The 25091-nt window shown below is 37.6% G+C and overlaps 1 protein-coding gene and 1 non-coding gene across 18 annotated transcripts in view; both read right to left on the bottom strand.

Moving 5' to 3' along the window:
* The window catches only part of DOCK7 (dedicator of cytokinesis 7), a 214594-nt gene that overhangs the window by 148212 nt on the left and 41291 nt on the right, over nucleotides 1-25091 (bottom strand). For 16 of the 17 annotated variants that reach the window (XR_013448152.1, XR_013448151.1, XM_078073038.1 and 13 more), the window contains exons 8-11: nucleotides 13456-13522; nucleotides 11575-11724; nucleotides 5881-5961; nucleotides 3136-3301 (exon numbers count right to left, since the gene is read on the bottom strand). Coding sequence is in view for 15 of the 17 variants with exons in the window: in XM_078073038.1 (XP_077929164.1) it covers nucleotides 3136-3301; nucleotides 5881-5961; nucleotides 11575-11724; nucleotides 13456-13522 (464 nt within the window). In the remaining 2 variants the exon portion in view is untranslated. Of the gene's footprint in view, nucleotides 1-3135; nucleotides 3315-5880; nucleotides 5962-11574; nucleotides 11725-13455; nucleotides 13523-25091 lie in introns of those variants that run through there. The other variant, XM_078073035.1, reaches the window with a different exon arrangement.
* On the bottom strand, nucleotides 17124-17316 carry LOC118535131 (U2 spliceosomal RNA). The gene has a single exon (XR_004917054.1). It is a non-coding gene; the product is annotated as a U2 spliceosomal RNA (small nuclear RNA).

Here is a 25091-nt window from a genome sequence, read left to right as displayed (position 1 = left end):
AAACTGATTTAAGGTGAAAAAAGAAAATATAAAAAGATCTAAAGTAAGTGAAAAGATCTACTTAGTTAAATAAAACTTACCACAAAAAGAGCCAAGATGGCTTCACTAGTGAATTCTTCCAATTTTTCAAAAACCAAATACCAATCCTTCACAAAACCCTCCAAAAAACAAAGCAATAATTCACAGTTCATTCTGTGAGACCGGTGTTACTTTGATATCAAAACCAGACAGAGATGTCAAAAGAAAGAAAAACTGCAGACCAATATCCCTTATGAATACAGAAGAAAAATTTTGAACAAAATACTGAGAAACATATTCTAACAACTACAAAAAACTTATGCACCATGACCAAGTGGGATTTCTCCCAAAAATGTAAGATTGGTTTAACATCCAAAATGCAATCAATTAATGCAATATACCCTACTAAAAGAATGTAAGACAAAAATCATACAAGTCAACTCAAAGGCAGAAAAAGCATTTGACAAAATCCAACATCCTTTCATGATAAAAACACTCAAAAAGTTAGGCACAGAAGGGAATTTCATCAATCTACTAAATTATGTCTATAAAAAACCTACAGCAAACATCATACTTGATGATAAAAGACTAAATGCATTCTCCCCCAGCTCAAGAACAAGAAGAGGATATCTACTCTTCCCACTTTAATATTATATAGAAGGTTCTAGTTATGAGATCATTAGAAAAGAAAAAAGAAATAAAAGACATCCAGATTGAAAAGGAAACAGTAAACTTTTTATTTGCAGATGACATGATCTTGTATAGAGAAAATCCTAAAGAATCCAGAAAAGAAAAAAATAACACTATAATTAATAAACATTTTCAAAATGGTTTCATAGTACAAGATCAATATTCAAGTCAATATTCTATACACAAGAAATGAACATTCTAAAAATGAAATTACGAAAACAATTCCAGGGGACCCTGGGTTGCTCAGTCATTAAGCGTCTGCCTTCGGTTCAGGTCATGATCCCAGGGTCCTGGGATCGAGCCCCGCATCCTGCTCCCCGCTCTGCGGGAAACCTGCTTCTCCCTCTCCCACTTCCCCGCTTGTGCTCCCTTTCTCTCTGTGTCTCTCTCTGTCAAATAAATAAATAAAATCTTAAAAAAAAAAAAGAAAGAAAACAATTCCATTTAAAATAGCATAAAAAACAGTAAAATATTTGGGTATACATTTAACAAAAAGAGAACAAGACTTGTACATTGAAAACTATAAAATGTTGGAAAAATGTTAAGATCTAAATAAATGGAAAAACATTTCATGGATTGGAAGACTTAATATTGTTAAGAGGGCAATACTCCCCAAATTGATTTATAGGCTCAATGTAATGCCTAGCAAAATTCCAGTTGTCTTTGTGCAGAAACTGACAGCTGATCCTAAACTTCATATGAAACTACAAGGGTCCAAAATAGGCACACCCACACAAAATCTTTAAAAAAAGATAATAAAGTTGGAGGACCACTCTCCCCACATTCAAAAATTATTGCAAAGCTAAAATAATCAAGACAGAATAGTATTACCATAAGCTTAGAAATATAAATCAATGGAACAGAGTTGAGAGTCCAGAATTAAACCGACATATCTATCATGAACTGATTTTCATTAAGAATGGCAAGACCATTCGCTGGAGAAAGAACAGTCTTAGCAAATGGGTGTTGGGACAACTAAGTATCTATGTAAAAAGAATAATGTTGGACCTCTACCTCTCACCATGTACAAAAAGTAACTTGAAATGGATTATACCCAAATGTAAGAGCTACACCTATAAAACTCTTAGATAAAACACACAGGTAGATCTTCCTGATCGTGGGTGAAGTAATGCTTTCTTAGATATAACTCCAAAAGCACAAGCAACAAAAGAACAGAAAAATGGAACTTTGTCAAAAAATATCTGTGCTGCAGACAGTACCATCAAAAAAATAAAAAAAAAAACCACCAACCCACAGACTGAGAGAAAATATCTGCAAGTCCTTAGATAAAAGATTTGTATCCAGAATACAAAGAGAACTCTTACAACTTGATGACAATAATATAAAAAAGCCACATAAAAAATGAGCATCCACTAGGTAACAAGACAAAACAGGTATTTTAAAAATGGGCAAAGTCAGATATGACTACATCTTTCTCCAAAGAAAATAAACAAATAGCCAGTGCAAAAAATAATACTCAAGATCATTAACTATTAAGGAAAGGCAAATCTAAACCACAATGACAAACCTCTTTACGTGCACTAGAATGGCTGTAATTAAAGGGCCAGATAATAAAAGTGTTGTCAAAGATATGGAGAAATTGGAGCCTTCACACACTATTAATAGAATTTTTAATGGTGCAGCAACATTGGAAAACAGCTTGGCAGTTCATCAAAAGGTGAAATACAGAATTGTCCTATGATCCAACAATTTCTAGTATATAAAGAAATGAAAACAGATGTCCACACAAAAGCTGGTACATGAACCTTAACTGCAGCATTATTCATATTAAACAAAAAGTATAAACAACCCAAATGTGCATCAACTGATGAATGGATTAATAAAATGTGGCATATCCACATGATGTACTATTATTTGGCAATAAAAAGAAATTAAATACTAAAAAAAAAGAAAGAAATTAAACACTGACACATGCTACAACATGAACTTTTAAAACATTATGCTATGTGAAAGAAACTAGTCACACAAAGACTACATATTGTATAATTGTATTGATATGAAATGTCCAGCATAGGCAAATCCATACAGACTAAGGAGTTATGAAGTTATTTAGGGTTGGGTTTCGGGATTGGGAGAGAATGGAATTACTGCTAATGAGTGTTCCAAAATTAGATTGTGGGAACACTCTGGTTTCTCTTCAGATCAGATAAATCTTTCGCCTTTTACCAAAATTAGATTGTGGTGATGGTTGCAGAACCTTGTGAATATATCAAAAAACAACGAATTATACACTTTAAATGGGTGAATTGTATAGTATATAAATTACATCTCAATAAAGCTGTGGGGGAAAAAAAGCAAAAACACTTTATGCCTCAGAACACTGCAAAGTCCACAAATAAAACAAGCCTATATAGAAAAAAGAAAAAAATTATATATTTAGAAATATTTTATATAAAACACTCTTACCGCCAGTGCTTATTTCCACCTCTGTAGAATCTCTTTCCAAACTCCCCGCACTGCTAACAATATTCATTAAATGGATTGCAGTCCAAGCAAAAGGCATACGATATTTCCCAAGTCTTTGACAAAACTGATCGGCTTGACTTTTCAGCTTCTCCAATTTTTCCTTATTCTGCAAAACAAAACTTTATACATTATATAATTATGCTCAAAAGAAATGAATTAAAGACTACTTCATAATACATAAAAAGACAGGGTAAGAATTCTCAATTCTCAACAAAGATGGAAAAATAGGGGCGCCTGCGTGGCTCAGTTGGTTAAGCAACTGCCTTTGGCTCAGGTCATGACCCTGGAGTACCAGGATCAAGTCCCACATTGAGCTCCCTGCTCAGTGAGGAGTCTGCTTCTCCCTCTGACCCTCCCCCATCTCGTGCTCTCTCATTCTCTCTCTCTCAAATAAGTAAATAAAATCTTAAAAAAAAAAAAAAAAGAGTCTGCCTTCAGGTCATGACGCCAGGGTCCTGGGATCGAGCCCTGGGCAGGCTCCCTGCTCAGCGCGGAGCCTGCTTCGCTCTCTCCCCTCTGCCCCTGCTCAAGTGCTCTCTCTCGCTCACTCTCTCTCTCAAATAAATAAAATCTTTTAAAAAAAAGATGGAAAAATAATCTATACCTTTCAGAGATCAACTAACACTATTTATCTTAAGCACTGAATAATTTCAACCCATTCTATAAATGTATGTATAGAGTAAGTTTTTCAAATTTCTCTTTGTGATTTTCTCACCTTGGTAGGAAAGAAAGGAGAGCAAGTGCCAAACATGTTTATGTATTACAAGTACTATTTTATGAAAAGAAACATAACCATATTCTAGTCAGTAACTGCTAACTATTAAATATTCAAGGTAATGACTTACTAAATTTTATTATACTGAAAAAGATGGAAGCAGTTGAGCCATTTGGAACTAATCCTTAATTTATGGCAAGAAAAGGAGTAAGGTAAGGTGGGAGTGGGGGGCCATAAATACGCTAGTAACATATAAGCCCAGAACTGTAATAAAAGAAGCAAAGAAAAAATTATTATAAAGGGACTAAATCCTAGAAATAGACTGATGGTCCAAACAGTATGTGCCTCTCGGGAAGATATCCTGAAGCTGGCCCAACTTTCAGGCTGTCCCTGACACAAACACTAAGGTGGCCTGTGATAGCCAACCAATGGTCCAAGAGTGAAAACCTACATCAAATCTCCTACGTACTCTTTCCATATAGGATGTATTCTCTAATGATTGTCCTACCTTGAGACTCAGGTCTGGGAAAAGAGGGAAGGATAACTAAATGGTAGCACTGTTTATTGCTATCTATTATACTTCCAAAATAGATTCTTGCTTTAAGAGACTAGATATCCAGTGTACTTGATTCTATCAACTTATACACATATGTAATAGGCTGCTAATATAACTATGAGCTCCATAAAACAGCAGATTTAATTTAAAAAATGACAACCTGGGGAAAGCCAGAATACATTAACCCTGATTTCAACCAGCTAGCCAGGGATAAGAGAACATTATCATGTACCCAGGTCGACCTCAATCAGCAGAAAAGTCTCAGTTCTTGTTATAAATTTCACAAAGACAGAAAGCAAAACATATTCTAGATTTTGGTAACTTGTCCAGTATTCCTCAAGCATACTATCCTGGCTATTTCAACTATTAAATCATGTGGTCAAAGATTTAAGATCATATGTTATTCTTTTTTTTATTATTTAAAAGATTTTATTTATTTATTGGAGAGAGACAGAGAGAGAGAACATGAGCAGAGAAAGGAAGAGGCAGGCTCCCCATTGAGCAAGGATCCCAATGTGGGACTCCATCCCAGGACTCCAGGATTATGACCTGAGCAGAAGGCAGATGCTTAAATGACTGAGCCACTCAGGTGTCCCTCATCTGTTATTCTTGTAGCTAACTCAGGGTATCTGAAATTTGGTATCAACTTTATATAAATTACTCTTGCTTTATAAATTGATCCAAATTCTACAACATAGTGGTCTGATGGCAAAACAAAGATTGCATTTTCTATTTTTACCATATTCCTTAATTATCCGCAACTAGACAGAGCTCCAGAATACTGCTGTTTTGCTATGAAAGGTTTTATTTTCAATATCACCATTTTATAAAAATATCACTATTTTTGAAAATTTTAATTATTTAGGAATTAAACTATATTAACTTAGTTCTCTCCAAGAAAAAAAAATGTAGAGTCAATTAGTTTGGGGGTGAGGGAGATTTTTAAAGACTAAAACATCACAGGGGCACCTGGGTGGCTCAGTCGGTTACGTGTCTGACTCTGGATTTGAGCTCAGGTCATGATCTCAGGGTTGTGAGACTGAGCCCCACACTGGGCTCCGTAGTAAGCATTATGGAAAAAATAAGGAAGAAAAAGAGAAAAGCCTGCTTAAGATTCTCTCACTCCATCTGCTCCTAGCCAACCCCCCTCTAAGGAAAAAAAAAAAAAAAAGAATAACAGCATATGACACAAGCTAGATAACAAAGGAAATAAAGAAGAAACTAATAAAGTGGGTAGGCCAATAGAAAATAATGAATTAGTAGTAAAATTCCTTAATATGCTTTGTATAGTATTCTCCCAAATAATAACTTGGGAAATCTAAGGGTGTTTAGGGTTGGACTCAGAGATCTGGGGGAAATGGGGAGGGACTATATGTCTATAAAGGTGGGGAAAATGAGATGCATGATATTCTACCTTTGTGGCATCTGCTTCTTTGAAAATCATGTATGGTTCTGCACACTCTCCAATGTCACCTTGCTGTAGGACTTTTTCTAGCTGTCGAAGAAAAAAAAGTAAAGACTAATTAAGTGCCCCCCAAAAAAAGAAAGAAAGAAAGAAAAAAAAAAAAAGCAATCGGCCTGGAATGCAAGGATGGTTCAATATAAGAAAATCAATCAACATAATGGACTACACTAATGGAATGACAGGAAAAAAACCACATGATCATCTCAACTGATAAAGAAAAATAATTGGGCAAAATTCAACACCCTTTCACACTAGGAACACTCAACGAACTAGCAATACAAGAAAGCTCTCTCAACATAATAAAGGCCATATATGGAAACACCACAGCTAAAATCATATTCAATGGTGAAAGACTGAAAGTTTTTCCTCTTACATCAGGAGCAAGATAAGGATGCTCACTTTTGCCAATTCAATTCAACAAAGTACTGGAAGTCTGAGCCAGAAAATAAGGAAGAAAAAGAGAAAAAAATGAGTCCAAATTTGAAAGGAAAAAGTAAAATTGTCCCTGTTTACAGATATGATCTTTTGTTCAGAAAACCTGAATATGACACACACACACACACAAACACACATAAATGGTTGAACTAATAAATAAATTCAGCAAAGTTGCAGGATACAAAATCAACATGCAAAAATCATTTGTATCTCTATACACTAATAATGAACAATTCAAGAAGGAAATTAACAATTTCATTTACAATAAAAGAAAAAAGAAAAAAAACACAGTATCCCCACTTTTAGAAAGCTTGCATTATGCCACTTTGCTTTTATACAAGACCTACATTAATACTTGCTTTCACTAACTGAAAAAAATCTAAAGAGTTTCACTTTTATTAAAAAAAGGCAAAAAGTAAAAATAACATTCAACATTTCCTTTGTAGTTCCCAGATATACAGGCAGCACACACCCTGAGGAGCAAGAGTGGCACCGCCACGCTCCTTCCCCGGACACGACACTCAGCATCTCAGCATCAAGCTACCATAGCTTTGAACTGTGTCTATGAGCATCTGTGCTTTATGTCCATTTATTTTGTGCATTTGTTGGCAAGATATATCCAAAGGGGGGCGCTGGGTGGCTCAGTCGTTAAGCATCTGCCTTCGGCTCAGGTCATGATCCCAGGGTCCTGGGATCGAGCCCCGCATCGGGCTCCCTGCTCGGCGGGAAGCCTGCTTTTCCCTCTCCCACTCCCCCTGCTTGTGTTCCCTCTCTCGCTGTGTCTATCTCTGTCAAATAAATAAAATCTTAAAAAAAAAAAAAGATATATCCAAAGGTATCAGGAAAGCCTAAGAGAGGTTATTTTTTAAGTCAAAGCAGGATGAATAAACCGTTGTAATCCTGCAAAGGTGTATGACATGACAACATACATAAAAGAACAAATTAATACTGCACGTAACAATATGGAGGATTCTCCCAGACATTATATTGAGTAAAAGAAGCCAGACACAAAAGCCTGCCTATTGTAGGATTCCTTTTCATATGAACTTCAAGAAGAGAAGCCAGCAATGGTGACAGAAGTTAGAATACTAGTTATCTGGTGGAAGGGCAGGGGTAGTCACTATAAAGAGAAACACAAGAACCCTCTAGGGTAATGAGGTAACAAATACTGTATGTCTTGAGTTCAGGAGTGATTTATACAGATGAATACATATGGAAGAACTGACCCAACTGTTTACTCCAGATTTGTATCCCATAAAGATCTCACTGTATATATTTTATATCTCAATTTTTTAAAAAACTGATAAATACCAAGTGTAACTAACTGAAACTTATTCACTACTGCTGGGAATGCAACTATCAGATACCCTGGAAACCCATTCGATAGCATCTACCAAAGCTGACAAATATTCTATGACTTAGCAATTCTACTCCCAAGAATAAACTAAATGGAAATGAATACATATATCTATCCTCATGGAATGCAAATGTTTACAGAATTACTGATAAAAACCACAAAATTAGATTAACGAAAATGTCTATCACCAGTAAAGAGAATTATGATATATTCATACAATACTAAAAAGCAATGTAAACGAATTTTAAAACTGGGTGGCTAAGTTGGTTAGGCATCAGATTCTTGGTTTCCACTGGGTCATGATCTTGAAGTTGTTGGATCGAGCCCCATGTCGGGCTCCATGCTCAGTGAAGCACCTGCTTGGGATTCTCTCTCTCCCTCTCCCTCTGTTCCTCCCCCAACTCACACCTACATGCTCTCTCCCTCTCTCTAAAATAAATAAAACTTTAAAAAAATAAAAAATAAAAATTCCTGCATAAAGCAGTATAGATTAATCACACAATCATGTAGCAAGTCACAAAATATACACACTGTTGGATCCTATTAACACAGTGTTCAAAAACAAGCAAATACGTTCGGGGAGAAAAAATGAGTAGTGAACGGTACATGGATAGTTTCTGGGATTCTAGTTAACATTTTGTTTCTTAACCCGGGTAAGTGGTAACATAATGTATTTATTTGGGGATAATTCGTTAAACCATATATTTATGACTTTTGTGATACCTCAATAAAAAATTTAATTAAAATAATTTTAAGCTTATTTTGTTATCATTACCTTACTGTAACCCAAGTTTTTTTTCATCTACTTATGGGTTTCTTTCAATGAGCTTTGTTTTTATTCTCTAAAATGGTGGCTTCCATAAACAATCCAAAAATAATGGTATTACCCCTTCACATATTTGCCAGAAACTAACTATGCTATTAAACAGGACAAAAAATGAGCAAGGAAGTAATAATCCTGGCTGAGCCAGAATTCCAGTACCTCACACTGTGATAGACTGCACCAATTCTTCACCCTTCCTTTACCCCACTCATTGCCACCTGACATTGGAATTCCTCTGAATAAAGAGGCCAAGTATATATCCCAACTCCTTGATTTTTGTGTTCTGTCACATGACTTGTCTTGGCCAACAGAATATTAGCTGGTATGATGTGACCAAAGGCTTGAAAGGTGCCTGTGCAGGTGGGTCTGCTCTTTGGCACTTCTGCAACCACCACGAGACTATGCCAGGCTAGAATGCAAAAAAAGAGACATACAGAGAAGTACAGCTCCAGCTGAATCCACTGACCTGCAACCAGCCAAGAGACAGTTGCAGGAACACAACCACCTAAGAGAGAGTACAACCAATATCGACTGACCACCAGAGAACTCAGATGCATGACCTAAGTAAGTGCTTGTGGTTGCATGCCACTGGCATTTTCTCTTTTTGTACTTGTGTGGCAATAACTCACCAAGACACAGATCAACGGAATTTTTCCTCTCAAGAAACAAAAACATCCTGCTGGATTTAAGATTAAGATTTAAGAAAACCTCCTAAATTAAAATTTCCTTTAAAATTTTAATAATATTTTAACATTCATTTTTTTGAAATTACAAGAAAGTCTTTAGCTATGTATATACACATATTTGTGTACATATGTATTTTACACAATTGAGGTCATACAATAGAGTTGTGTACCAGACTTATTTGTCACTATTATATCACACACACATTTCTGTGTCACTAAAAATTCTTTAAAATTGTGGTTTTATTTGTCGTAGTATCCCATCATATGAATGTACCATGATTTATATCCCTATTTACTTATATTGAACATTTACGATATCTCTTATCCTTAATCCCATCTAAGCTGTTCCCTCCATGACAACCAAATCTTGTCACTAAATAATCTCATTTTCAAGCAGTCAATATTCCAAGCAGCAGCTGTATCTTTCCATCTCATTTCCTGAAATATGTTCTATTTTATGAAAACGTACCATATTCTCATGTAAAGGAATTTGTATATACTATATTTATCAATTGTATTAATACCTAAAACTTTACTCTTTGAGTTTCTAGAGACCACTGCTGCTAAATCATTGCTTCTAGGATTGACTGTTCATTGTAGCTAAGACCTATTTTAACCTGAATTCATAGCAATGTGTCCACAAATTAGGACATTATTCCTGTGGGTAAACAGGATTCATTTCATGACAATCCACTTTATAACCTTATTGTAAAATTCATTACCTTTTATGATAATTTTATATAAATAAAGATAAAATGATTAAGGAATATATTTTAGGCTTCTCTCAAGTCAAGGTCAAGTTATGGCAAGTTATTCTTCAAGTTATCCTAAGCTAAGGAGCTTAATAAGATTCAGATTTTACAATTTGTAATCATTATTCTTTTTTGTTTTTGTCTGTTTTGTTTCAAGTTTTTATTTATCCTCCAGTTAGTTAATATATAGGGTAATACTACTTTCAGGAGTAGAATTTAGAGGTTCATCACCAACATACAACACCCACTGCTCATCACAACTGCTTCCTTAATACCCATCACCCATTTAACCCCTCCCCCTGCCTACCCTCATTCTAGCAACCTTCAGTTTGTTCATTATAGTTAAAAGTCTGTTTGATAGAGACGAACCATGAGAGACTATGGACTCTGAGAAACAATCTGAGGGTTTCAGAGGGGAGGGGGGGGTTGGAGGATGTGGTAGCCCGGTGATGGGCATTAAAGAGGGCAAGAGTGGTGATGAGCACTAGGTGTTATATGCAAATAATGAATCATGGAACACTACATCAAAAACTAATGATGTACTGTATGGTGACTAACATAATACTAAAAAAAAACTGTTTGATGGTTTGCTTCTTTTTTTCCCCCCCCCCATGTTTCTAATTCTTATTCTTAACTGGCTGACATTCAAATCATAATGCTCCATGACCTCGATGATTTAGATATTGATATTTATATACTATAGGAACTGAGTGATAAAATCATAGTAAGGCTCTATGACAGTTAGTTTTATATGCCAACTTGGCTCGGCTATGATGCCCAGTTATTTGATCAAATCAATCTACATGTTATTGTGAAGATTTTTTTTTTAGAGGTGATTAGCATTTAAATCAGTAGAGTAAAGCTTCTCCACAATGTGGGTGGGCCTCATCCAATTATGAGAAGGCCTTAAAAACAAAAACTGAGGTTTCCCAAAAAATAATTCTCAACACTGCCTGAGTCTCCAGTCTGCTGCCCTGCAGAATTCAGACTCAAGACTACAATATCAACCCTTACCTGAACGCCAGCCTGCCACCTTGCCCTACACATTTCAAATTTGCCAGCCCTCACAATTATATGAGCCAATTCTTCAAAAGCAATCAATCTCTGTCTGTGTGTGTGTGTCTGTGTGTCTGTGTGCGTGTGTCTCCATCCTACTGATCTGTTTCTCTGGAGAATCCTTACTAACAGAGTTCCCACTCAAAAAAACACTTGGGAAGCACCTATAGTATACATCCAATACTGTGTTAAGAAATATTAAGATGAGGGGCGCCTGGGTGGCTCAGTCATTAATTCTCTGCCTTCAGCTCAGGTCATGATCCCAGGGTCCTGGGACCGAGCCCCGCATCGGGCTCCCTGCTCCGCGGGAGGCCTGCTTCTCCCTCTCACACTCCCCCTGCTTGTGTTCCCTCTCTCGCTGTCTCTCTCTCTCTCTCTGTGTCAAATAAATAAATAAAGTCTTTAAAAAAAAAAAAGAAATATTAAGATGAAGAAATAAAAAAGATAAAATCTTTGCCCCTGAAAAGCTTGTGATATTAACAGAGACAAGTATACAGACACTACACAAATAAATATATTTAACATTATTCTCACCTTTATTACAAGAAAAACATCTTGTGAAGGATAAGTGATAGAAAAAATAGCTGATCTTGCCAAGGTGGTAATGGCAGCAGGTGGTACATGGGGACGTAATAATCCTTTCATCTGCTCAGAATTAAGGTCAAAATAAAAGTTTTCTGAAATCTAAAAAAACATTCATACATTAAATTTAAAATCTGTAAATTTTACAAAAATCAAGCATACTCAGTCTTAAAATATTATAGATATTAGAACACTATACTAACATACAGTTTATGATACATTTCAATGACCAACCTTTACATATCTAAATCACACTAAAAAGAAATATACAAACTATTTGGGAAATATACAAGAAACATATTCTAAAGAACTATATCCCTAACTTCTTTGATTAGAAACGTAACCTGTAATAAAGTACACAAAAAAATTATTATAATGAATTACCTCATATTGAGTCTTTAAAAAACTATATATTTTAGCAGTTTGATTTAGCAAATACAAGCTGCTGGAGCAGAGTTCCACTGCAGAAATCTATCATATATTGACAGCAAAAGTCACTGAAAGTTCTTAGTTTCTACTACACATTAATTAGGCTTAGAATGTAAGTTAAGAAATGTTGAGGGGCGCCTGGGCGGCTCAGTCATTAAGCGTCTGCCTTCAGCTCAGATCATGATCTCAGGGTCCTGGGATCGAGCCCCACATCAGGCTCCCTGCTCGGCGGGAGGCCTGCTTCTCCCTCTCCCACTCCCCCTGCTTGTGTTCCCTCTCTCACTGTGTCCTGTCAAATAAATAAAAAATCTTTAAAAAAAAAAAAAGAAATGTTGTATGAGGGGCGCCTGGGTGGCTCAGTCATTAAGCATCTGCCTGCGGCTTGGGTCATGATCCCAGGGTCCTGGGATCGAGCCAGGGAAGGCCTCCCTGTTCAGCGGGGAGCTTGCTTCTCCCTCTCCTTCTGCCCCTCCCCCCTGCTCACTCACTTCCCCACTCTCCCTCTCTCAAATAAATAAATCAAATCTTAAAAAAAAAAAAAAAAAGAAATGCTGGATGAAATAGCCCTCTGAATAATAAAGATACGGTAAAACTGAAGCAGTATTTAAGACAAAATATTTCAAGCACATATACATGATCTTTTAGCTAGTGTGAATTTTAAAATTGCATCAACAAAAACTCCTAATGATTTTAATCCTTTATACATTGTTTGTCTAAAATGCTTTTCTTATATTAACTTTTTCTTAAACTAAAAGAAAGCTGCTTGCTTCTGCTACTTGCTTCTGGAACCCTTCTCATTAAATAAAAACTAGGTATCAGCTAAACTACTTTATAGTAAGATAATATTTAACAAGTCTCAATTAATTAAATTTCTATCTTCTTTTTAAAAGATAAATGTTTGGGATTCCTGGGTGGCTCAGTTGGTTAAGCCTCTGCCTTTAGCTCAGGTCATGATCCCAGTGTCCTGGGATCAAGCCCTGCATTGGGCTCCCTGCTTCTCCCTTTCCCTGCTCCCCTGCTTGTGCTCTCTCTCTCTCAAATAAATAAATAAAATCTTTTAAAAATAAAAAATAAAATAAAAAATAAAAGATACATGTTTAACAATTCTAAAAAATACCATCACTTATTTTCTTATAAAACAAATTAAACGGATCCCTGGGTGGCTCAGTCGTTAAGCATCTGCCTTCAGCTCATGTCATGATCCCAGGGTACTGGGATTGAGCCCCGCATCAGGCTCCCTGCTCAGCAGGGAGTCTGCTTCTCCCTCTCCCACTCCCCCTGCTTATATTCCCTCTCTCGCTGTGTCTCTCTCTGTCAAATAAATAAAATCTTAAAAAAAAAAATTAAAACACGTTTCTGAAACCAAGGATTATGACAAAAGATGTTCAAAAAATATACTCTTACCTTTTTCTTTTCCTTGACATCATATAAAGCCAAACTTGCAAAAATGGGTTCAATTTCAATTTCAAACCTTTAAGAAGAAAAAAAAAGGAGTTTAACCTTTCTACATCTATGCTACCCCTTCTTTCTGAAACACTTTTCCATGTATACCTTTCAGTCTAAATCAACCATTACCTCCTCTACATAATCCTGTATTTTCAATGTAAAAAAAGTAAGAAAACACGTAAAAAAATTCAGAGGAAAATGGGAGCATTCAAAATTCCACCACATGGAGAGAACCAAAATTAACAGTTTCAGGGCCTATCCATCTAGACTTTTGTCTATGTATAAATGCACTTGGTGAATGGATTTTTTTAAAACACTGTACACTTAGTAGTCTGCTTTTTCAACTTATTATTTTATGGATATATTTGCCTGTCATAAATATTAATCTAACCATGATTTTTAATGCTGGCATAGTAATTTTCATTGTATGAATATGCCAAAATGTATTTTAGAACTGTATGCTTAAATTGAGATGTCTAATTTCACTTCCCAGAACAACGATTTACATACAGCAAACATTTAGTAAATAACTGCTGAACGAAATGATATGTAACATTAGGTTAACTAAAACTCTAGAGCAGTGGTTCTCAACAAAGGACAATTTTCCCCCAAGGGGACATCTGGCAATGTCTGGAGATATTTTATTATTTATTTTTTAAAGATTTTATTTATTTATTTATTTATTTGGCAGAGAGAGAAACAGCAAGAGAGGGAACACAAGGAGGGGGAGTGGGAGAAGGAAAAGTAGGCTTCCCGCGGAGCAGGAAGCCCAATGTGGGTCTCGATCCCAGGACCCTGGGATCATGACCTGAGCCGAAAGCAGATGCTTAACGACTGAGCCACCCAGGTGCCCCTGTCTGGAGACATTTTAAATTATCATTACTGCAGGAGTATTACTGGTATTTCGTGAGTAGAGGCTAGGGCTGTGGCTAAACATTCTGCATTGTATAGGAGAGCCCCTGACAAAAAAGAATTATCCAGACAAAAAAGTCAATAGTGCCAAGGTTTAAAAAAAACCCTCTTCTACACTGCTCATTTTTTTTATCCTAAGAGTATTATCAAAGTCCTTGCAGGAGATAACATACTCGCATTGGGTTAAGAGTTTAATGAAGGGTGGGTGATTCACAAAGATTGGACAAGATTTAGGAAGAACAACTACAGAGAGTACAATTCTCTGGGGACAACAATAGCAGGGAGTCACTACCAAACCTTGACCTGAAGGAGACCTTGGAAGTGGTAAACCAAAATTTAGAAAGAAAAGATATATAAGGGCCTTTCACAGAAACAGTGGCCTTGGGAGAAGGAGGCAACCAATCAACATGACCTAACAGGGAATGAGTAAAGGAAATAAATACCCCTGATTTCACACTCTTCTACCCTCTGACTTCCTGCTGATGCCTCTTTTAGCAGGACTCAACCCAGAAACCAAAAGAATAGGGATTTTGGTGATACTGTCTACACAGCTCAAACTCTACAAAGCCTACTCTGTAATACCTGTTACTGTCACTCTCTCAGACTCTATGACCCCAGGGGGTATGTGGTATCACACTGGACTTTTAATATGCATCTTTTCATATATTTATGACCACATACGTATCCTCTTTTGGACCATTTTTCTATTTCATATTTGCCATGTTCCTCATTAATTTATACTTCTTTATGAATTCTGTATATGGACACTTTGTCAAATGAATGTATTGAAAATATCTGCCCCCTCTGTATGACAGAGAAAGAAAGAGAAACAGAGAGAAACAGATATCCAACTGTCCTGCCAATTTATCGAAAAGATTACCCTTCCCCACGGTCTATACAGTTGTCTCCCCTTACCTGCGAAAAATGTTCCAAGACCCCCATGGATACCTGAAATCTTGTGGACAGTACTGAAAATTATATATACTATGTTTTTTTCCAATACATACACAACCAGTGATAAGGTTTAATTTATACTTTAGGCACAGTAAAAGATTAACAACAATAACTAATAACAAAATAGAACATACTGTAATAAAAGATTTGTGAATGTGGTCTCTCTCTCTCTCTCAAAATGTCTTATTGTACTATACTCATCCTCCTTTTCTTTACGATGATATGAGAGGATAAAATGCCTATGTATGAGATAAAGTGAAGGGAATGACACAGGCTTCCACGTAGGGTTAGGCTACTATTGACCTTTTGACAATACATCAGAAGGATCATCATCTGCTTCTGGACAGCAACTGACCACTGGTAACTGGATCCATGGATAAGAGGGAGACTACGGTTGTTCCATTTTAATAGTAAATCAAAAATCCATGAACACATAGGTCTATATCTAGCTCTATTCCATTGGATGGTTTATTGAATTATATGTACATGCTACACTGTCTTAATTATGTAGCTTTGTATTAAGTCTTGATACCTAGTTTATTTCATAAAGTGCTTCAAAACTGCCCTGCCTCCATTTGGCCCTTTGCATTTTCGTATAAATTTTAAATTCAGATAAAAATAAGCAAAAATGGACCAAAGGTAAGAGAAATGTTCATTCCTTACTGAGAAAATTAATATCCTATTTTGTAATTTAGCACCATAAAATTCATGTATAATAACTTTTTCTATGATAGTTTGGAAACAGTATTTAAAGATCCATATTGTTAGTATTGATGAACAAAGGCGGGAAATCCTGAGGAAAAAACCAGTGTGTTTCACATTAAGAAAGGCTCCTCCTAACGCATGACAAGAATTTTTTAAATGAGATACATAATTTGATTTTTTTTTTTTTTTAATGTTTCAAAGGCTCTTCCATTATACAAAGGACTGCCATGGTGGTTGTTTTTTTCTTTTTTATCTTTTCTTTTTCAATGTATACTCCTCATATATTCAGCATATAATTTGAATCAGAAAATTCAAAAAAAGCATACCATATTACTCCCGTGCAACCAAACATATGCATGCTTGAGTTTGTCAAGAAATACTATTTGAGGGGCGCCTGGGTGGCTCAGTCAGTTGGGTGTCTGCCTTCGGCTCAGGTCATGATCCCTGGTCCCGGGATTGAGCCCCACATCGGGCTCCCTGCTCAGCAGGGAGTCTGCTTCTCCCTCCCCCTGCTCTTGTGCACTTGTGCTCTCTCCCTCTCCTTTCTCTTTCCCTCTCAAATAAATAAAATCTTTTCAAAAAATTAAAAAAGAAAAAAGAATACTATTTGAGCATTAGATACTCAGTGGCTGGGGCGCCTGGGTGGCTCAGTCGTTAGGCGTCTGCCTTCGGCTCCGGTCATGATCCCAGGGTCCTGGGATCGAGCCCCACATCGGGCTCCCTGCTCCGCGGGAAGCCTGCTTCTCCCTCTCCCACTCCCCCTGCTTGTGTTCCCTCTCTCGCTGTGTCTCTCTCTGTCAAATAAATAAATAAAATCTTTAAAAAAAAAAAAAAAAAAAGATACTCAGTGGCTACTAAGCTGCAAAAAGGTTTTTTTCTTTTCCACTATAAGTGCTCATTTATTTGAAGTGCTGAGAATTCTGAAACATCCAAAAAAAAAAAGCAATTTTTAATCATTCAGAGGCCTATGAAAACACACAACTAACAAAATATTGGCTTGTTGCTTTTAGGCTTTTTTTTCTTTTAGTGGGGTGTTTTTTTTTTTTTTTCCTCCGAGAGGGCGCACTGTTCGTGGAAGCAATACAATACCATTCAATGTGGGGAATGGATGGAGCAAGCTCCCATTCCACGTCCTAGTTCCAAATATTCATTTAATATATTGTCCTTGGCTAGAGGATGCATCAGATATTAAACTGTTAAGAAGAGATTTTAGTGGGGTGTATTTTAACACATTTGCTTTAATACAATTTTCATAATACAGTTTTGAACATTTTATCAACATGTATTGACCCTCTATCATGACTTATGGTCAATTTTGTCTGATAATTATATCACTACAAATCTGGAATTACATTGTTGCCTTGGAGTTTTTTGCCTTGGAGTTTTTGAACCACACAGATAGTACATAAGCTTATGGTTATGAACTCAAGAGCAGTTACTCTTTGGGGTTTTTTTCCTGTTTCATATCTAAGATTTTCCCTGCTAGAGCCAAAGTCATAACAGATAAATATCCCTACCACCTAGAATACTACTTGTATAAAATCTGCTGTTAGGCACTTAATACAAGAGTCTGTTTCCACCTGTTTGAGTGCAAGCTCTTTCTCTTATAGAGTCCATTAAAACAGGGCTGGGAAACAGCCCCAATGTAAAAATTCGCTATAGAGTGCTTACCCCTATGGAAAGATTTCTTAGCATTTCTAGGCTCCCAAGAAATTCTTAGTTTTGTAACAGCTAACCATGCCTGGGTAGGGTTTCCTTGAATGTCTAGACCACTTTATTGCTGACTCACAGTCTTCTTAATATTAGAAACAATTTTCTCATGCAGGATAAAGGAAGGTTATTCTTGGAAAACAAAATTTAAGAAAACTTATTTTCATAAATGTATCAGTTTCTGTAATTGATAACAAAAATAAAACTATCATTTCTGACCCTTTCTGAAATCACAATGTGACTAAGTTCTTTCTTACTTTAAACCTGGATTTTTCTTATGATAGAGAAATCATATATATATAATTCTAGGTCCAGAATTTTCAACAAAAGCTGACCAAACTAAAACTAAAGAACGCAAAATGATGTGAAAATCCATTCTATATTTTATTTCTTTAAGGGAGAAATAATAAATTTAAAACTTTATTAGTCAGTAAGATCATAAGTATAAAACCAAAATGAGGGGCGCCTGGGTGGCTCAGTAGGTTAAACGTCTGCCTTTGGCTCAGGTCATGATCCCAGGGTTCTGGGATCGAGCCCTGCACTGGGCTCCCTGCTCAGCGGGGAGCCTGCTTCTCCCTCTCCCACTCCCACTGCTTGTGTTCCCTCTCTCGCTGTCTCTCTGCCAAATAAATAAAATCTTAAAACACACACACACACACACACACACACACACATGGGGCGCCTGGGTGGCTCACTCATTAAGCGTCTGCCTTTGGCTCAGGTCATGATCCCAGGGTCCTGGGATCAAGCCCCACATTGGGCTCCCTGCTCGGCGGGAAGCCTGCTTCTCTCTCTCCCACTCCCCCTGCTTGTGTTCCTGCTCTTGCTGTGTCTCTCTCTGTCAAATAAATAAATAAAATCTTTAAAAAACAAAACAAAACACAATGAGATGCCTCACATCCACTCTCATCAAAAAATAGATAATAAAAAGTGTTGGCAAGAATGTAGACAAGTTAGAAGCCCTGTACTTGCTAGTGGAAATGTAAAATTGTGCAGCTGCTTTGGGAAACAGCCAGGCAATTCCTCCAAAATTTAAACATGGAGTTACCAAATCAACCACAATTCTTTTTTTTTTTTTTAAATATTTTATTTATTTATTTGACAGAGAGAGACACAGTGAGAGAGTGAACACAAGCAGGCGGAGTGGGAGAAGGAGAAACAGGCTTCCCGCCGAGCAGGGAGCCCGATGCGGGGCTCGATCCCAGGACCCCGGGATCATGACCTGAGCCGAAGGCAGACGCTTAACGACTGAGCCACCCAGGCGCCCCACCAAATCAACCACAATTCTAATCATAGGTATATACCCAAGAGAAATGAAAACATATGCTTGTACTGCTAAAACAGTGGAAACAACCCAAATGGTCATCAACTGATGAATGGATAAACAAAATATTGTGTATCCATCCATTGAAATATCACTCAGCCATAAAAAGAAATCAAGTACTGATATATGCCACAACATAGATACACCTTGAAAACATTATACTAAGTGAAAGAAGCCAGACAAAAAGAAACACATATTGTATTACTCCATTATTGGGAAATGATCAAAATAAACAAATCTATATAGACAGAAGACAGATCAGTGGTTGCCGATGGCTGGAAGACTTGGGGAGAAAAGTGAAAAGTAATGGATATGGGGTTTCTTTTTGGGATGATGAAAATGTTCTAAAACTGTTGATATTGCACAAATCTGTGAATATACTAAAACCTACTGAATTGAATGCTGGGTGAATCCACTGGTGAACTATACTGGCTCTACTTTGGGTGAACTGCATAATATGTGATTATATTTCAATAAAGCTGTTATTTTTTAAAAAGTGGAAACAACACATGCTCATCAACTGATAAATGGATAAACAAAATGAGCTGTATTCACGGTATAATATTATTAGCCATATCAAAGAACAAAGTATTGATATATACTACAACATAAACCTTGAAAACATTATGCTATGTGAAAGAAGCCAGACACAAGGACCACATTATATAATTCCATTTCATGAATTATACAGAATAGGGAAACTTAAAGAAACCTAAAGCAAATTAGTGGTTGTCAAGAGCTGAAAGAATAGGGAGTGAGCACTAAGGGTACTTTTATGAACTGAATTTTGTCCCCTGAAAATTTATATGTTGCAGTCCTAATCCCCAATGTGACATTTAGAGATAGAACCTTTAAGTAGATAACTAAGGTTAAATGAGACCATATAACTGAGACCCTAAGACAAAAAGAGTAGTGTCTTTATAAAAAGAGAAAGAGACCCCAGAGACCTCTCTCTCTTCATGCAGGAACAAAGGAAAGGCTATGTGAGGGTACAACAAGAAGGCGGCCATCTGCAAGCCAGGAAGAGAGGCCTCATCAGAAACCACTCCTACCAACACCTCGATCCTCAACTTCCAGTCTCCAGAACTGTAAGAAAATAAATTTCTGTTGTTTACACCACCCAGTCTAGGGTATTTTGTTATGGCAGTCTGAGTAGACTACTACAGGTATGGAGTTTCTCTCTGGGGTGAAGACTATGTTCCAGAATTAGTCACAGTAATGTTATACAACTTGGAATGTACTAAAAACCACTGACTTAAGCCTTCTGGGGAAGATGATGGAGTAGGAAGACCCTAAGCTTTACCTCTTCCCACAGATACAACTAGATAACACCCATATAAGTGTAAATAAACCAGAAAACAACCCAGACTGGCAGAACATACTCTCCACAGCTAAACGTAGAGAAGAGGCCACATAAAGAATGTAGGAAGGGCAGAGACGAGGTCAGGAGCTAAATGGATCTGCAGGAGGGAGGAAAACAATAGGCACAGAAAGTGGAGGAAAAAACAGACCATCAGAACAGGCACCGGGAACCTGCAGGGGTAAGACAAATCCCCATTTGGCTTTGAAAATCAGAAGGGCCAAATTTCACCAGTTCTTACCATCAGTGGGGTTTAACACCTGGACTTTAAAAATCAGCAGCTAGGCTTTGGGAGAGCCAGGAAGATAAAAGGAAACTGAGTCCCTGCCTTTGAAGAAACAGCACAACAAACAGTCCTTCAGATTTTTCTCTTTTAACATAGATTTATTTATTTATTTATTTATTTATTTATTTATTTATTTGAGAGAGAAAGCATGCATGCATGGGGGGTGGGGGGGGCACAGAGGGAAAGGGAGAAAAAAACTTAAGCAGATTCCGCCCTGAGTGCAGAGCTGGACTCAGGGCTCGATCCCATGACCCTGAGATCAAGACCTGAGCCAAAACCAAGAGTCGGTTGCTTAACTTACTGCTACACCCAGGCGCCCCAGACCCTCAGATTTTACAGCATAAATGGAGCGGTTTGAAAAATTTCTGGTGTATGGGGCGCCTGGGTGGCTCAGCCGGTTAAGCATCTGCCTTCAGCTCAGGTCATGATCCCAGTGTTCTGGGATGGAGCCCCGCATCGGGCTCACTGCTCAGCAGGGAGTCTGTTTCTCCCTCTCCCTCTGCCCCTCCCTCCCGCTCATGCTCTCTTTCTCGCTTGCTCTCTCAAATAAATAAATAAAATCTTCAAAAATAAATTTAAAAATAACCTTTAAAAAAAAAGGAAAAGAAAAATTTCTGGTGTATACAAAAAGGAAATTTGTTTACTAATCTCAGAGCATGTGCCAGAGGAACAGGGATCATTGAAAGACCTCTCCAGGAACAAAGAAGCTAGTGGGTGCCATTTCCCTCTCCACCCCCCAGCCTAGATACCTACAGGAACCAGCACAGCTCCAACTGTCCACCTAACTTGCTAACAGCACACCGTGCCTCTTCATTCTCCTGCAGACCTGCCCCCTGCAATATGCCCTTGACCAGAACCCATCCAAAGCAATGCCATAAGCCTGGCAGTGTGCAAGGAGCCCCAACAGGGGCCAGGACCACTCCAAAGTAACTCCTACCCTAGGGAAAGGGAAAGATAACCACACACACCAATCCCACTGTGCCCAAGCAGTGGGCTAGGGGCAGACAGCTGATCTGACTGCAGGCCTCAACCACCAAGGAAAGTTTCTCGGGAGACAACACAGGGAAAGTGCCCTGCAGTTCAGTGCTACTACATCTCTGGCAAATGCCTGGTCTTACTCAGCTTAAGCCCAAGGCAGCCTCAGACCATCTGACTAATAACGCAGGGACCAAACCCTGCCCACAACAGGCAGAGAGCCATTGCAGATAACTGGACTGAGGGCAAAAGCAGCTCAGCCATGACAGCAGGACACATGCATCACATATAGGAGACCTCCTGAATCACTGGGTTCTGGTGAACAGGAGACAATGCACTGCAGGGCACTACAGGACCTCTTCTTCATAAGCCACTACTTTCAAGAGTAGGAGACGTAGCTGACGTTCCTAACACAGACCTAGATACAAAGAGTTAGACAAAATGAGACACAGGAATATGTACCAAATGAAATAATCAGGACAAAATCACAGCAAGAGAACTAAACAAAAATGAGATAAGTAATACATCCGATAGAGAATTTAAAGTAATGGTCATAAAGATATTTATGGGACTCAAGAAAAGAGGGGAGGACCTCAGTGAGACACTCAACAAAGAGACAGAAAACATAAAAAAAAAAAAAAAAAAAAAAAAAATGAATCAAAGACAAAGAACTCAGTAACTGAAATTAAAAATAGACTAGATGGGATAAATAGTAGACTAGAGGAAGCAGAAGAAGGGATCAGTGACCTGGAGAACAGAGTAATGGAAAGCAATCAAGCTGAATAAAAGAGAGGAAAAAAAATAATAAAAAATGAAAAGAAACTTACAGAACTCAGTGACACCATCAAGCATAGTAACATTCGCATCATAGGGATCCCAGAAGGAGAAGAGAAAGGAAAGGGGGCAGAAAATTTATTCAAAGAAATAATAGCTGAAACCTTCCCAAACCTGGGGAAGGAAACAGAAATCTAAATCGAAGAGGCACAGAGAGGCACCAAGAAAACCAACCGCAGGAGGTCCACACCAAGACACAGAGTAATTAAAATGGAAAAGGTACTGACAGAGAATTTTAAAAGCAGCAAGAGAAAAGAAAACTGTTACATACAAGAAAAAACCCATAAGGCTATCAGCTGATTTTTTAGCAGAAACTTTGCAGGCCAGAAGTGAGTAGCATGATATATTCAAAGGGCTGAAAGAAAAAAACCTGCAGCCAAGAATATTTTATCCAGCAAGGCTATCATTCAGAATAGAATGAGAGTAAAGAGGTTCCCAGACAAACAAAAGTTAAAAGAATTCATGACCACTAAACTAGCCCTGCAAGAAATGTTAAGGGTGATTCTTAGAGTGGAAAGGAAAGACCATAAGCGGGAGTAAGAAAAGAAGGAAGCACAAAAACAGTAAAATTAAGTACATCTGTAAAAGTCAGGCAAGAGATTCACAAAATAAAAAGATGTAAAGTATGATACCATATACCTAAAATCTGGGGGTGGGGGGAAGTAAAGAATGCATTCAAACTTAAGTAACCATCAAATTAATATGGACTGCTTATGCATAAGATGTTATACACAAACTTAACTAACCACACATTAAAAACCAGTAATAGATATGCAAAAAATAAAGAGAAAGGAATCCAAGTATATCACTAAAGAAAGCCAGAAAATCATGAGAGATGTGAACAAAAGGGGAGCCTGGGTGGCTCAGCTGGTTATGCAATCAACTCATGATTTCAGCTCAGGTCATGACCTCAGGGTCATGAGATCAAGCACAGATTGGGCTCCATGCTCAGCGCAGAGTCCGCTTGAGATTCTCTCTCTCTCTCTCTCTCTCTCTCTCTCTCTCTCGCCCTCTGCCCCTCCCCCAACTCATGCATGCTCTCTCTCTCTCTCTCAAATAAATAAATCTTTACCCAAAAAAAGAAGTGAGCAAGAGAAGAAAGAAACAGAGAGAATATAATGCTAAGTGAAATAACTCAGTGAAAGACAAAAACCAAATGACTTCAATTATATGTGGAATTTAAAAAACAAAACACACAACAACAACAAAAAGACACAAACCAAAAAACAGACTTAACTATAGAGAACAAACTGATAGTTACCAGAGGGGTGGTGGGTTGGCGGATGGGTGAAATAGGTGAAGGGGATTAAGAGTACACTTACCATGATGAGCACTGAGTAATACTCAGAATTACTGAATCACTATATTGTACACCCGAAAATAATACAATGCCATTTGTTAACTATACTAGAATTAAAATTTTAATAAGAAATAAGTAAACCACTGACTTTTAAAAGGGTGAATTTTATACAGAAATTATATCATAATAACTGATATTAGCTGTCCTGATATTCAAAAGACTCAATGCACTAAAGCACTAACAGGTGTCTAGATAAATCTAACTAAATATGTAATACCTTAACTTTCAAAGGAAGGAAACTGTCCAAGTTATCCAGACATAGAAGTGGTCTATCCCTATGAGTTGCTGCTTTTAGAAAGTTCTATGGATTGAAACTTCCTTTATCTTAAGTCAGAACTAGTAATTAACTATCAAATCACTTTGATGATGTTAGATCAGAAGCCATTTAACTTTTTACATAAAGAAATATATACTTAAAAATCTTAAAAAAAAAAAACACAAAGCCTACTATGTAACAAATGTATAATCATCTCTTAAGGGAAAAGCTACTTTGCCTTTATATTCCCCAAGCCAAGTACAGCATCTGGTAAACACAAGATACTTAGGAAATGCCTTTCGGGGCACCTGGGTGGCTCAGTCGGTTAAGCATCTGCCTTAGGCTCAGGTCATGATCCCAGGACCCTGGGATCAAGCCCCACGTCGGGCTCCTTGCTCAGTGGAGAGCCTGCTTCTCCCTCTCCCTCTGCCTGCCACTCCCCCTGCTTGTGCTCTCTCTCTCTGACAAATAAACAAATAAAATCTTAAAAAAAAAAAAAAAAAAAAGGTAATGCTTTCAAGTTTTATATATAGCTGTGACAAAGAGTCATCTCCACCTGTGAGCCAAAAATGCTCTTAAGCTCAGCTTCATACAACAGTTTTAATGCTTAGTAGCATTTAAAATTATGTATAGGGGGGCCAGGGTGGCTCAGTCATTAAGCGTCTGCCTTTGGCTCAGGTCATGATCCCAGGGTCCTGGGATCGAGCCCCGCAACGGGCTCCCTGCTCAGTGGGAAGCCTGCTTCTCCCTCTCCCTCTGACACTCCCCCTGCTTGTGTTCCCTCTCTCGCTGTGTCTTTCTCTGTCAAATAAATAAATAAAATCTTTTAAAAAAATAAATGAATAGGGGCGCCTGGGTGGCTCAGTCGTTAAGCGTCTGCCTTCGGCTCGGGTCATGATCCCAGGGTCCTGGGATCAA

The sequence above is a fragment of the Halichoerus grypus genome, chromosome 5, assembly GCF_964656455.1.
Source record: "Halichoerus grypus chromosome 5, mHalGry1.hap1.1, whole genome shotgun sequence".
In the NCBI taxonomy this organism is placed as follows: domain Eukaryota; kingdom Metazoa; phylum Chordata; class Mammalia; order Carnivora; family Phocidae; genus Halichoerus; species Halichoerus grypus.
This window is presented reverse-complemented; position numbering and strand designations above follow the sequence as displayed.